Source organism: Cydia strobilella, chromosome 3 (genome assembly GCF_947568885.1).
Source record: "Cydia strobilella chromosome 3, ilCydStro3.1, whole genome shotgun sequence".
Classification (NCBI taxonomy): domain Eukaryota; kingdom Metazoa; phylum Arthropoda; class Insecta; order Lepidoptera; family Tortricidae; genus Cydia; species Cydia strobilella.
In genome coordinates this window covers 22,180,140-22,195,804 of record NC_086043.1, presented here as the reverse complement: position 1 = coordinate 22,195,804, position 15,665 = coordinate 22,180,140, and the positions used below count along the sequence as shown (strand labels likewise).

Sequence of the window (15,665 nt, the reverse complement as noted above, 5' to 3'; positions counted from 1 at the left end):
TTTATTTATTTTCACGCATTTCCCGCCAATGTGCACATTTTTTATTAGAAAATATTTTTACTGTGACTTGGGCATTTACTCTCATACTGCCAAGCCTTTTTTTTACAACCTGCCAGTGATGGAATACTAATGCGTTTAAGTAGACGCTAATAAATCTACATAAAAAAATAAAAAATAGAATTGTGAAAATTTAGATTATAAGTAATTAAATTATTAGAATTTGGTTGCAATTATTTGTATTCTGCCTTTATTTATTTTCACGCGTTTCCCGCCAATGTGCACATTTTTTTATTATGGCTGGTCAAGCAAATTTTGTCAGTAGAAAAAGGCGGCAAATTTAAAAAATGTAGGCGCGAAGGGATGTCGTCCCATAGAAAGAGAGAGAAGAGATATATAATAATAGTACTCTTCAACGCCTTTTAAATAGTTGTAGGTGTTGAATTCAATCACAGCGTCGCAAAGGTAATTAAAAAATCCATATGAAAGAATCGCGTGTTCTGCCGCCGTTCTACCCTTTATACGGGGTGAAGGACCTTATCAGCTGTCAGATTACGAGTAGATAGCCCAAATAGCTACTTGAACTGGCTATTGAATTCTTTTAAAACCATTTTAAAACTTAAGAATTTAAGGCCTCTACAGACCTTGTGACAAATGGCATGCGATTTTTAGTAATGAGGGCTAACGCGTATGAATTCGCCGCTAGGGGCGCTAGTGTAGATGGTGGTCTTTTCCATAGTTCGAAATGTCAAATGTCACTTGTCACTTCAATGACTGACAGCTTTTCTATAGTCTTTTGGACCACCATCAACAGAGGCGCCAACTGGTGAGCAAAAAAACGATAGCCCTCATTACTGGAGCAACGAATTCACCCGATCGATCAGTTACCGCAATATAGGTAATTGCAAATTTATAGATGCAATTAAACTTGAGGATGGTTAATGGAAAGGTACAATCAGCAACTATAAGATATAACAAAACTAGCGATTCAATATAATAAGAAAATTTAATGATTAGATTCTCTTAATAATAGGTAACTATTTATACATCGCAATTACAACTAATATTAATTGAAAGATTTTAACAAAATGTATTATAGGTGTATACCTACCTATATTTTAGTATAGGCTATTTATTAAGTGTACGAGTAGGTATTGTTAAGTACATAGTTATGATTAGTATTAGTTAGCTTAGTATGGTTTATATACTTACGTAAAATTTTATTGATATTTCAGTACAAAATCGAAACAGTAAAATACACAAGCTTTAATGTGCTCCTTTAGCTTCTTAAATAATTATATTGGTAAAAAAATCATAATGGTTCATTGATTTCGTAAAGGCACGTTCGGCATATACCAAATCTAAAGTTAATACTAGACAAAGAGACACGCTACGAAAAAACTGACCTAATAAATACGTATTAAAATTAGGTACAAGTGGTACAACTCCAACATCTTAGTATCTCAAGCATTCTTTAGATAGTTTAGATCTACGTTTGTTATCCAGATTAGAGAGGCAGGAAGGAGTTCTATTCTGGCCTTTTTCAAATATTAAAACTGAGTCTGATATCAAATTGAACTAGCAACTAGCATATCTTCTCATTCGGAACTTCCTTCATGAAGTAAACCCCGATATGCTGCCAAACGTATTCGATGCCCTAATGGATGGTAGTCGCCATCAGATATATCGGAGCGGCCGAGGTGCTCACAAATATCTGAACACGCCTCTATTGTCAAGGCGTTAAGTGCGTGTTCAGATATTTTCGAACACCTCGGTCGCTCCGATATATCCGATGGCAACTGTACAAGTCGATAGACGTTTTAAAGTTAAACGACCAGCATGTCTGTCTCATCCGGGGCTTCTTTCCTGAAGTTAACGCGAATATGTCGACAAACATGCCCGATGGCTTCACAAGCGGGTACCACAGTGGCAGCCATGCAGGATTGCACGATGGTACGGAATGAGGCGAAGTAGATCTTCACGCAGCGTAGACATGGTCCTGTGCACCAGATTTGCTGAAAAATATTAGTAGAATAGAATAGAATGAAGTTTTTATTCGTAGACACGCACAGACAATAGACATACATTAAAAGAACATAGTGAAAATAAAGTGTCACGAAATGGCCTCATCTCAGCATGCTGCTGGAGACTTCCAGCTCTGATCTTCCGATGAGACCATCAGGTGAGAATCTCGGAAGGTAACAGACAAAAAGAAAGCAACATAAAGGAAAGAGACATAAAATATGGCGAAAAATAAATTACACACAGTTTACACAAACTAATACAAAAAGAGATACAAAATGACTGTCATTACACGCATTACTTTTATATGCGAAAAGTACCAGAAAACTGTAGATATTCTTTTATATAGTTTAATTGGTGTCACGATACTTTATTTTCTTAACATAATAAAAGTAAGTAAGAATAGGCCATCGGGGCTTTCAGGGTAGAATCTTAGGAGGCACTGCTGTATTAATGTGTTGGACAGTTTGCGATTCCGCGCCACAATCGCATCTTAGCGAGTCGATCCATGTACAAAGGTGGCTGGGAACTTTGGATTTAAAGTTGTGACATTGATATATATTTTCGATTTATTTGTGATTTTTCTGGAATGCAGCGGAGTGGCTCCACACAGGGCAAGACATCTCGGATCCCCGAGAGACCTCCCCGAGGTCCTACTCAACATCAAAGGTTAGATAGGATTCCTCAATTAGTTGGGCTGGCAGGACTAGCCGGTAGGCTATTCTGCTTGATGGGGGGTACTCCATCAAGCAGAATAGTCCGTGTATTTTTTGTGGAATGCCCCAGCAGCCATTCATATGGTAAGCACTGACAAGTGAAAGAACATAATACTATAGTACCCTTGGATAGTAGTATTAGTCACTTGGATCAAGGCAATTTCATTCTATAAGGTGCATCATAATTGGCTGTCGCCAATACGAAAGGTTTTTATGCTTAAACAAAGAAAGGCTTACCTCAAAAGCCAAACAGGCGAATCCGCAGCCTAGTATTAGTGCACACGGCGGTGCTATAAGGACAGCAAGTAACGTGTAACACCAATTCCGAGTATGCTTGAAGCACGCATTGCTGAGTCTCCACGCGCATTCTGGGCTACGCGCACCTTCTGGCTCGCCGATTATGTCGTCCCATACTATCTGTGGATAAATGAATATTGTTCACTAAATAGCTGCATAATAAATATTATAGTTCATTTAGAATTTTCAGTGTCCATCATTAAAAAGTATGACATTCTAGTTAGTTCTACTAAGGGCGGTTACAGACTAGCGTTTTATACCAGCGTACGCGTAGGCGCGTTTAAGCTCGTATAGACTACTATAGAATAGACAAAATGTAGAGCCCGCTCCAGACTACGCGGCGCGAAGCCGCGAACGCGAGTGTGGAGCCGATTTCGCTGATTAGCGAACTAGACTCCACACTCGCGTTCGCGGCTTCGCGCCGCAATTCGCGCACGAGTGTGGAGGGCCCATAGGGAAAAGTAACGCGCGCGTAAGCTCGTAAAAACCGAATGTAGTTCTCGTACCGCCGAAACGACCGTATATGCGCAGAAAAATAGGCTAGTCTGAAACCGCCTTGAGTCCTTATTCATGGATAGACGAGACGAGAAGAAAAATATATTTAATCTAACCCCGTAAGTACCAACAGGTGGTTTTGCGAACAACGTGGTACCTACAAAAATAGGTATCCCAAAGTATTAAACTAACATCATTGTGAAATCTCTTTTAATAAGTCACTTGAAAAATGAGTCTGACCAAGATAAGTTTGCAACGATTTTGATAGCACACGCAGTGCAAGTGTTATTTATATATACGTCATAATTTCATAGAAGTTTGACATTTAAAATACCTATAAAAATATTACACGAATAGAGTAACTAACGAAAGAGTGCTGCAGTTAGTAAATAAAGAGGCCGAGGTTTTAAAGATAGTCAAAAAACGCAAGCTATAGTACTTTGGTCATATCATGCGAAACGAGAAATATGAACTCCAACTCATTATCCAAGGAAAGATCCAAGGTAAAAGATCATCCGGGCGAAGACGTAACTCATGGCTCAAAGATCTCCGAACATGGTTCAAACAGAGCACACGCTCATTATTCCGCGCGGGTGCGTTTAAAGTTCGTATAGCCCTCATGATAGCTGACCTCCGGTAGGAGATGGCACTGGAAGAAGAAGATAAAAATATTATACGAAGTGTGTGTAAATGCATCGGACATTTTAACTCGCATAAGACTGAATACCAAAGAGCATATAATCACTACGTCTGAATACTTTCTGCAAAAGCAGACCAATATCGTGACCAATCACAATAATGTAATGTGTGTCCCACATTCGATAACCAAAAGTCAATGGCCTCTCTGACGTTCCGTGTCAAGCTCGCGTGACCTCATGAAATTATGGCATTATTTTTACAATTGGTCATCCATGTGGAAAAGTTCGATACACTGCGGGTGCTAACCCTAGTTTTTTACTCTACGCTTAGTTTAAAGTGGAGTCCAGCACCGGTATCATGGTCGCGTTTTTGTCACTTGTCATAGCATGCGTCACTTTCGCACTTACGTACTTGTTAGAGCGTGACAGGTATGGTGACAAATGATAGACAGCCGTCCATCTTAGCCCCACAGACGGGATGAAACAAAATTGGCGTCAATCTCCAATTTAATCGCCAATTTTAGATTTATGGGGATATTTGAGCGCTTTAAATTAAAAAAATGGCACTAAACGAAAATACTAGTGTTACAAATTGGTATTCTTGCGTCCACACCTCCATTTTATCGGTAATATCGGTCATTATCGGCGGTCGAAATCGGTGAGCCAAATTGGCGTTTGCGTCCGAACGGCTTGATACGATCGGACAATCGGACAATTTAATCAGATTGGCGAAAAATTTTCTCGTCTGGACACGCTTTAATTGGTAAAAGCAGTGCAATTATTAGGGTTGGCACTGTGGTTGTGCACACGTCACTTTGTGTGCACAACCACAGATAAGATAATGACAAATTTTGGCAACCTTAAATAGCCAAAAGGGAATACTGCCATACATTAGAAAGGGACAGCATGATTCAACCCTTTCACACTTGAACACTTTCTATGTCACGAAATGAACTAAGTATGTGCATGAAAAACTGATGCGGATGCGAGAGTTCGATAGATTTATTAGTTTAATATTGGTAGTCTAGCACTTTCAAACCGAATGTCGTGGGTTTTCTTCCTCTTTTTTTAGGGTTCCGTACCTCAAAAGGAAAAAACGGAACCCTTATAGGATCACTCGTCTGTCTGTCCGTCTGTCAGCCTATTTTCTCCGAAACTACTGGACCAATTAAGTTGAACTTTGGTACACATATGTAACTTTGTGACCCAAAAATGGACATGTAACGTAAACAAATTAATTTTAAACACGGGGGCCACTTTTGGGGGGTAAATGAGAAAATTAAAAAATAAAGTTTGTCAAACTATATCAAATGAAACAGCTCATTGTGAGAATCTCAAATATATATTCTTTATAATTTTAGGATAAACAGTTTAGGAGTTATTCAAGAAAATAGGCAAAAAATGACCATTCCCCCTTTATCTCCGAAACTACTGGGTCAAAAATTTTCAAAAAAATACACAAAATAGATCTTTACCTATAGATTACCGGAAAACCTATTAGAAATGTGCAGTCAAGCGTGAGTCGGACTTAATTACTTAGTTTTTAATCCGACCCCTACGGGTCTTTTAGACATTTCAGATAAAAAATGCTTTGTTTAAATTGTGTAATGTACGGAACCCTTGGAACGCGAGTCCGACTCGCACTTGGCCGGTTTTTTTGACTGGCCTTTGTAAAGGCCCCTCCACACTCATGCGCGCATCACGGCGCGAAGCCGCGAACGCGACCGTGGAGGGAGCTTAATGTACATATAAATTTTTTACTAGCCTATTATGGTGTCCCACTGCTGGGCAAAGGCCTCTCCCCTTTGTATGGTATAAAATATCATTTGATATTTTTCACTAATCGCTTTTCGGTAGAGGAAACTAATATTTTTGATTGATAATGTTCCCAATTTAAGAATTTTGTAAGTCAACAATGAGCAACGCTGGTGAAGTTTTGATACCAAAGAATTCAGAAATACTCGCAGATTTCCGTGCCAGATATGAAAAAAGCAACTCATTAATTTACACATATGAAAACATGCAATCAAGAAATACATAAGTTAAAACAGCGTCCTTGGCGCGTACGGAAATAGCGAGTTTTCATTGACGAAGGACAATGGTATTTAATACCGAGGCACCTTGAAAAGCTATCAAATATTCTTTGACAATGACACACTTGGTACGTTGGAATGAAACCAGACTGATTGAAAATTAATCAATGATATTTGTTTACGTCTTTTGAGCCCTTGACGGGCCAAGTGCGTAAGGGCGAGGGGTGGGGGTTTATAATTCATAATACATATTTTTTTATACTAATTTTAAAACTAACAGGGGACTTAACATAATAACACATAACATATTTTTTTATTGCATGAAAGTGAGTACAAAAGGTGTTAGTATATACAAAAGTCCATCACAATCTGCCGAGTATGTAAATAAAGTAAAGATAAACCATTATTAGGATCAAAACGGGACCCCATTACTAAGACTCCGCTGTCTGTCTGTCCGTCTGTCACCAGGCTGTAGATATCTCATGAACCGTGATAGCTTGAATTTTTAAAAATATCTGAACACGCACTCTAACGGCGTGTTCAGATATTTGTGAGCACTTTGGCCGCTCTGTTATATCTGATGGCGACTGTACATTTGACCGTCGTTTGTTTCTTTTTATTTACTGGCTATTCTTCATTTTGCGTGCCAGTAATTGCGGCCGAGTTCTTTTACAGTCAAGTTGAAGGGAAAATAGTTATTTTTAAGGATCAAGTAGGTAAGTGTGTGTCAAATTACTTAAATACTTTCTTTACATGTGTTATTTCGTTTAAGTGCTCTTTCAATGTCGGCTTTAAATACTTGTTTTAATTTCTTGTTAATTAAGATTGAGTCGACCATCCAGTGGCGCCCTCATTAGGAGAATTGTGTTTTCTAATAAACCAATTAATTTCAGTATAAATCACTATATTGATATCGTTGCCCTACGTATTGATATAGTTTTTATGTCATTTACTTTTCACTATATCACCTAAACGGAAAAAATGTAGCCGCCATTTGCCGTTTAGCTGAAAAAGCAAAAAATAAGCAAAATAAAACTATGCGACAGACCAAAGTTGGGTGAATTAGTAGGACAACTTCAACTTCAACATTTATTAAGCTTGATCCACACTCGCGTTCGCGGCTTTCCGCGATTCGCGCACGCTTTATACATACCTACTGTTACTATTGCTATGGAGCCGGACCAACTAGAGTTAGACGAAGAAAAGTCTGCAACTATTTTGATGGCACACGCAGCGCACTGCGTAGGCTACCAAAATCGTTGCAGACTTTACTTGGTCTAACTCTAACAGACTTTGCAATAACAAAGTTTGGGTGTCACCATATACAACGTATAACGAGGCACTGCAACAATGAGGGCTAACGCGTATGAATTCGCCGCTAGGGGCGCTAGTGTAGATGGTGGTCTTTTCCATAGTTCGAAATGTCAAATGTCACTTGTCACTTCAATGACTGACAGCTTTTCTATAGTCTTTTGGACCACCATCAACAGAGGCGCCAACTGGTGAGCAAAAAAACGATAGCCCTCATTTGCATGCCACGTCAAAGTTAAAGCAGTCTGCGCCGGTCCGTCACTGTCTACGCAAGCTCCTGATGACACTCCTCGGTACGGAGTGAAACATGTCGAGCGTTTTTCGACTTAAAATACGTGAGTGACCCGTTTTTTAGCACTTTTACAACAATATTAATATACTGATTTATACTGAAATTAATTTAAAAATTAATTGGTTTATTAGAAAAAACAACCCCTAATGAGGGCGCCATGGACGGTCGAAGTTTTTACGTGTGGTCTCTAATTGGTTTTGGTGAAGCTACTTCATAATTTAATAATGAACAGCATTAAAACGTGAAAAATAAATCTGGGGCACTGCAGTGCCCCCGCCAAGTTACACACCCTTGAGCTTATAGGTGTGTCTTGATTCTGACCCATTTGGCAAATTATACACGGGAGGGGCCCGTCCCGTAATATCAGACAGGGAGTGGACAGGGATTATTGAAGTAAAACTTCTTTAGGCACGACTAGAGGGTAACTCAGATTTTTTTTCTGATGGAAGTAACGCTTAGTAGTGACACACGCACAATACACACGTTAAAGTGCCAACATAGCGATAAACGTCATCGTCAAAGAAATTTTACTTCAATCGCGCGTAAAGATTACACGCACACACTTTTTTTATTGTATAAACATATTAAGGCAATTATAATTCTTGAAGTAGGTACCTAGTTTATAAACTGGGGGTATATAACCTTATGGGGTATATAAATAACTACTTATTTTCTCATAAATCTTCCTAAGTGAGTGAAATTTATATGAAAAACGTAGTAAGAAAGTTACAGGTTATTACAGTTATATACATTGTGCCAGTTGCACCATCCGCACTTGACAGACTGATCAACGTCACCCGGCGCGCCGCGGCGGTTTACTATGAAACTTTCCATACAATACAATTTAGCGAACTCTTTAATGATGACAAACAGTTGGTGCAACCGACCCTTAGTTTCGTAGATGATGACGGGCCGTCAACCTAAAGAACGAGTTTTATTCTAACCCATACGACATCAAAATTGACTTCCGGTTCGAGCGCCATCTTGATAGTTAGCATCGTAATTAATTACTTTGTTTTTTGCTTATTAATATTGTTTAAAGTGTAATATCGATAGCTTATTATACAGTTAACTAATGTGGTAGTGTGCAGTGAATGGAGAATTAATTTTGAAGCGCGTTTAACCACCATCTTGGAGTCAACGGCCGGTAGTCCACGTGCTTCTTGTAAAGTCTAGCTATCGATTTACAAGAGCTAACAAATCACCGTACACTGTCTTGTACAACCGTACAATTTTTGTCGTTTTTAAACCTCTTAATACCTTGATACTGGCGAAATAGTCCCACTGAGCTGAAGCCATAATTTTAAAAGAAGAAGAAGACATCAAAATAGAATAGGCTATTACCTTGACACAAACATTACCTGCGGTACAAATAAACTATCAGCCAAAAAATCTCACCCTTAGGCAACTGTCCAAAATAAATAACAATAAAAATACGCATAACATAGCTTCAACGTGACCTTTCTGTACTGACCTTTACTAACAGCCTGGTGAAGGTACATGCAAATTAATTTCCCTACAGACAGCAGAAAGTGGGATAGTCAAGTTGGGTAAGTTTTCCATGAAATTTGACCTTTTGTACTTACAGTAAAGTGGCGTACGTATGTACAGTACCTATTGCAATTTTTTTTAATACAGACTAACCAGTGATCTCACCTGATTGTAACTAAGTATAGTGACTATAGGGCCTAGGTTAATGATAAGTTGCTAACTTAACCCAACTAATTGTAATATAGATAACTCTTCAATATTGCAGCTTGATAATGTTAACTGTGTTAACAATGTGTCATGTTGTTTCCGACTGAAATTTTACACCAATTAGGTACGGCCAGCTGCAGAGACGAGGTACCACCCCTGGACAGAAATATGTATGCAGGGGTGGTACCTTTTTTCTGCAGCTGACTGCGTTTTTCTTCTAGAAGAAAGACAGAATCCATAGAATTCTCCATAGCGTAGAATTTTGCTACTGATCGGAAAGAACTTCATCCTGTGATTTTCCCAATTTTTACTTAGATAACATATAACAACTACATTCGAGATGTTACGAGAACACTCACTTGATGAAAAGCCTTAGCCTTAGCTTATAAGGCAAGATTTTTAATAAAATCAGAAGAAAGTAGGAATGTAGGTACGATTTTCCAAAATTAAATTATGTAGATCGCATAAACCATTTAACTATTATTACTACAAACTTGGCTCCCTCTTTACAAACACCTGTGTCTGCTAAAACCTATTTCAAGGGCTTATTTACATATTATTAAATAATTCATAGTCTGTCCTGAAAGGGGTTTCAAGAATTCAGACCTGAGTTCTAAAATGACGTGTTTCTACGTAGGTTATTAATTGCATGCCTTGACGGGGTGGAATTAAGTTGTTAGTGACGTAAGCATTTTACTTCCAAGAAAGTTGTTTTTTTAAACGTTTTGTACATTGTTTTATTAACCAATTAACTACTACGACGTACATACTTATTGATAATGTAAACTAAAGCCTGACCAGTAATATATGATCATTGTCAAGAGGGCGCTGTTATTTTCATGTATATGGTGACAGTTCAGTATAGTATGAAAATATTAGTTCCAGTGAAATTCCGCAACATGGCGCGTGATTATATATTCCTGGTCAGGCTTTACATGATTTATATGAATTATATGTAGAGTGGGACTTGGACTAAGCTCTCTCTACAGGCTTTGCAATGACAAAACGTGGAAGTATCACCATATTTTTTTTTATATGATCATTATATTGTGGCAATTCATCACTTATCCACGTGATAAAATAACCGTCGTTTTAGGGTTCCGTACCCAAAGGGTATAAACGGGACCCTATTATTAAGTCTCCGCTGTCCGTCTGTCCGTCCGTCTGTCCGTCTGTCTGTCTGTCACCAGGCTGTATCTCATGAACCGTGATAGCTAGACAGTTGAAATTTTCACAGATGATGTATTTCTATTGCTGCTATAACAACAAATACTAAAAACAGAATAATATAAATATTTAAATGGGGCTCCCATACAACAAACGTGATTTTTTTTGCTGTTTTTTTTCGGTAATGGTACGGAACCCTTCGTGCGCGAGTCCGACTCGCACTTGGCCGGTTTTTTTACCACGCGATTGTTAGTGACAAAAACTGTCTTTATCAAGCTGTCACGCTGCTATTTAAAAGCGCCTTTATTCTACTAACGCTTTAATTTAGCCATAATTTTCGCATGTTACAATATTTGTATAGTTAACGCCATCTCTACTGAGCTCGTTCACTTATACTAACAATGGCATTCTGTTAAACAAAAGCCATTACTTCTTTTATGTGAGCGCGTGCTGGCCTTTGTGCCTGAGGCTCACACACAATGGCCACGCGCCCAATCACAAAGGCCACGCGCTCACACAAAAGAAATAATGGCTTTGTTTAACAGAATGCCATTGTTAGTACAGGTAAGTGAACGAGCTCAGTAGAGATAGCGTTAACTATAATGCAGTCAACAAGTTTGGGAACAAATCAAATTATTTTATTAAATATTTTGATTTGTGTTTTTTAAAGTAGTCTCACTACTATATATAAATTAAAAACTGTAATAGATGTCATATATTAAAGAAAAAGTGACGAAGCCCTCCAGTGGTGAAGGCCGGATTCGAACCGGCGTCTTTAGCTATCGCGGCTAACGCCATGAACCCCTAGGCCACCCCGCCACGGCGGTGCCCGTCCGAATTTCTCGACTATATGCCATCTTAGTAAGACTAGGCGTCTTTGACCAGCTCTAAGGGCAAGCAGTGCGCGCTTGCACCTCCTAAACGAACTCCTTACGGATTTACGTTGTAGCGAGAGAGACTGGTGCTGCCATCTATGAACAAGTTTGGGAACAAATCAAATTATTTTATTAAATATTTTGATTTGTGTTTTTTAAAGTAGTCACACTACTATATATAAATTAAAAACTGTAATAGATGTCATATATTAAAGAAAAAGTGACGAAGCCCTCCAGTGGTGAAGGCCGGATTCGAACCGGCGTCTTTAGCTATCGCGGCTAACGCCATGAACCCCTAGGCCACCCCGCCACGGCGGTGCCCGTCCGAATTTCTCGACTATATGCCATCTTAGTAAGACTAGGCGTCTTTGACCAGCTCTAAGGGCAAGCAGTGCGCGCTTGCACCTCCTAAACGAACTCCTTACGGATTTACGTTGTAGCGAGAGAGACTGGTGCTGCCATCTATGAACAAGTTTGGGAACAAATCAAATTATTTTATTAAATATTTTGATTTGTGTTTTTTAAAGTAGTCACACTACTATATATAAATTAAAAACTGTAATAGATGTCATATATTAAAGAAAAAGTGACGAAGCCCTCCAGTGGTGAAGGCCGGATTCGAACCGGCGTCTTTAGCTATCGCGGCTAACGCCATGAACCCCTAGGCCACCCCGCCACGGCGGTGCCCGTCCGAATTTCTCGACTATATGCCATCTTAGTAAGACTAGGCGTCTTTGACCAGCTCTAAGGGCAAGCAGTGCGCGCTTGCACCTCCTAAACGAACTCCTTACGGATTTACGTTGTAGCGAGAGAGACTGGTGCTGCCATCTATGAACAAGTTTGGGAACAAATCAAATTATTTTATTAAATATTTTGATTTGTGTTTTTTAAAGTAGTCACACTACTATATATAAATTAAAAACTGTAATAGATGTCATATATTAAAGAAAAAGTGACGAAGCCCTCCAGTGGTGAAGGCCGGATTCGAACCGGCGTCTTTAGCTATCGCGGCTAACGCCATGAACCCCTAGGCCACCCCGCCACGGCGGTGCCCGTCCGAATTTCTCGACTATATGCCATCTTAGTAAGACTAGGCGTCTTTGACCAGCTCTAAGGGCAAGCAGTGCGCGCTTGCACCTCCTAAACGAACTCCTTACGGATTTACGTTGTAGCGAGAGAGACTGGTGCTGCCATCTATGAACAAGTTTGGGAACAAATCAAATTATTTTATTAAATATTTTGATTTGTGTTTTTTTGTTCATAGATGGCAGCACCAGTCTCTCTCGCTACAACGTAAATCCGTAAGGAGTTCGTTTAGGAGGTGCAAGCGCGCACTGCTTGCCCTTAGAGCTGGTCAAAGACGCCTAGTCTTACTAAGATGGCATATAGTCGAGAAATTCGGACGGGCACCGCCGTGGCGGGGTGGCCTAGGGGTTCATGGCGTTAGCCGCGATAGCTAAAGACGCCGGTTCGAATCCGGCCTTCACCACTGGAGGGCTTCGTCACTTTTTCTTTAATATATGACATCTATTACAGTTTTTAATTTATATATAGTAGTGTGACTACTTTAAAAAACACAAATCAAAATATTTAATAAAATAATTTGATTTGTTCCCAAACTTGTTCATAGATGGCAGCACCAGTCTCTCTCGCTACAACGTAAATCCGTAAGGAGTTCGTTTAGGAGGTGCAAGCGCGCACTGCTTGCCCTTAGAGCTGGTCAAAGACGCCTAGTCTTACTAAGATGGCATATAGTCGAGAAATTCGGACGGGCACCGCCGTGGCGGGGTGGCCTAGGGGTTCATGGCGTTAGCCGCGATAGCTAAAGACGCCGGTTCGAATCCGGCCTTCACCACTGGAGGGCTTCGTCACTTTTTCTTTAATATATGACATCTATTACAGGTTTTAATTTATATATAGTAGTGTGACTACTTTAAAAAACACAAATCAAAATATTTAATAAAATAATTTGATTTGTTCCCAAACTTGTTCATAGATGGCAGCACCAGTCTCTCTCGCTACAACGTAAATCCGTAAGGAGTTCGTTTAGGAGGTGCAAGCGCGCACTGCTTGCCCTTAGAGCTGGTCAAAGACGCCTAGTCTTACTAAGATGGCATATAGTCGAGAAATTCGGACGGGCACCGCCGTGGCGGGGTGGCCTAGGGGTTCATGGCGTTAGCCGCGATAGCTAAAGACGCCGGTTCGAATCCGGCCTTCACCACTGGAGGGCTTCGTCACTTTTTCTTTAATATATGACATCTATTACAGTTTTTAATTTATATATAGTAGTGTGACTACTTTAAAAAACACAAATCAAAATATTTAATAAAATAATTTGATTTGTTCCCAAACTTGTTCATAGATGGCAGCACCAGTCTCTCTCGCTACAACGTAAATCCGTAAGGAGTTCGTTTAGGAGGTGCAAGCGCGCACTGCTTGCCCTTAGAGCTGGTCAAAGACGCCTAGTCTTACTAAGATGGCATATAGTCGAGAAATTCGGACGGGCACCGCCGTGGCGGGGTGGCCTAGGGGTTCATGGCGTTAGCCGCGATAGCTAAAGACGCCGGTTCGAATCCGGCCTTCACCACTGGAGGGCTTCGTCACTTTTTCTTTAATATATGACATCTATTACAGTTTTTAATTTATATATAGTAGTGTGACTACTTTAAAAAACACAAATCAAAATATTTAATAAAATAATTTGATTTGTTCCCAAACTTGTTCATAGATGGCAGCACCAGTCTCTCTCGCTACAACGTAAATCCGTAAGGAGTTCGTTTAGGAGGTGCAAGCGCGCACTGCTTGCCCTTAGAGCTGGTCAAAGACGCCTAGTCTTACTAAGATGGCATATAGTCGAGAAATTCGGACGGGCACCGCCGTGGCGGGGTGGCCTAGGGGTTCATGGCGTTAGCCGCGATAGCTAAAGACGCCGGTTCGAATCCGGCCTTCACCACTGGAGGGCTTCGTCACTTTTTCTTTAATATATGACATCTATTACAGTTTTTAATTTATATATAGTAGTGTGACTACTTTAAAAAACACAAATCAAAATATTTAATAAAATAATTTGATTTGTTCCCAAACTTGTTCATAGATGGCAGCACCAGTCTCTCTAGCTACAACGTAAATCCGTAAGGAGTTCGTTTAGGAGGTGCAAGCGCGCACTGCTTGCCCTTAGAGCTGGTCAAAGACGCCTAGTCTTACTAAGATGGCATATAGTCGAGAAATTCGGACGGGCACCGCCGTGGCGGGGTGGCCTAGGGGTTCATGGCGTTAGCCGCGATAGCTAAAGACGCCGGTTCGAATCCGGCCTTCACCACTGGAGGGCTTCGTCACTTTTTCTTTAATATATGACATCTATTACAGTTTATAATGCAGTCATTAATGTCAAATAAATTTTGTAATATTAAAATGTCTTGCGAGTTTTTGTCGTAAAACAGGAAAAAAATCCTACTCATAAAAATAGTTTAATTATCCTTTATCCTTCCTATAGTCTGCATCTTTTCAAATGACCTTTTTCGTTCCTTTTATACGAGCAGTCGCCCATTGTGTACCATTGAGACCATTGAGTTTGAGCGCGTGCTATGGCGCGTGCCATTGTCAGAGACAATGGTACACAAAAAGGAACGAAGGCTTTTGTTTAACAGATTACCGTCTTAGACGAAAACGTCATTTGAAAAGATGCAGGCTATAGAATTAGACCAAGAAAAGTCTGCAACGATTTTGATAGCACACGCAGTGCGAGTGTTATTTTAAACGTAAAACTTCTATGAAATTATGACGTATAAATAACACTTGCACTGCGTGTGCCATCAAAATCGATGCAGACTTTTCTTGGTCTAACTCGGTAGAGTTTTTAGACTTAGAATTTTGCGATATTAGAAAAAGACACAACTTAATTATGTCATATTATGATAAATGGTGTTTAGACTTACCTGCACATGCGTATTCAAGTTATTAGGATCCCGGTCCTCCAGAGCCTCCCTGTCTGCACTGTCCGGTTTAATGACCGCCATCTTCAGTGGCTCGGACCGGACGTCCAACACCGCCGGACCGTCCGTCTGACACCCCGTCTCCACAGCTTCCCAATCCGTCCACGTATTCCTCTCCTTGACTTGTTTTTC

The 15,665-nt window shown here is 39.9% G+C and overlaps 1 protein-coding gene across 1 annotated transcript; it reads right to left on the bottom strand.

The window, feature by feature from the left end:
- Positions 1 to 1,818: 1,818 nt before the first annotated feature.
- On the bottom strand, positions 1,819 to 15,665 carry LOC134756320 (caveolin-3-like). Its single transcript, XM_063693149.1, has 3 exons — positions 15,477 to 15,665; positions 2,973 to 3,152; positions 1,819 to 2,012 (listed from the first exon to the last, which is right to left on the bottom strand). The coding sequence occupies exons 1-3, from the start codon at positions 15,555 to 15,557 to the stop codon at positions 1,824 to 1,826; spliced, it is 450 nt and encodes a 149-aa protein (XP_063549219.1). The 5' UTR covers positions 15,558 to 15,665; the 3' UTR covers positions 1,819 to 1,823.

Excerpts from the sequence above, each read along its gene's own strand:
- LOC134756320 (XM_063693149.1), bottom strand. The coding sequence starts at position 15,557 with ATGGCGGTCATTAAACCGGACAGTGCAGACAGGGAGGCTCTGGAGGAC. Across the intron at positions 3,153-15,476 it reads ACTTGAATACGCATGTGCAG|ATAGTATGGGACGACATAAT; the intron begins GTAAGTCTAAAC and ends ATTTATCCACAG. Across the intron at positions 2,013-2,972 it reads TCGCCTGTTTGGCTTTTGAG|CAAATCTGGTGCACAGGACC; the intron begins GTAAGCCTTTCT and ends AATATTTTTCAG.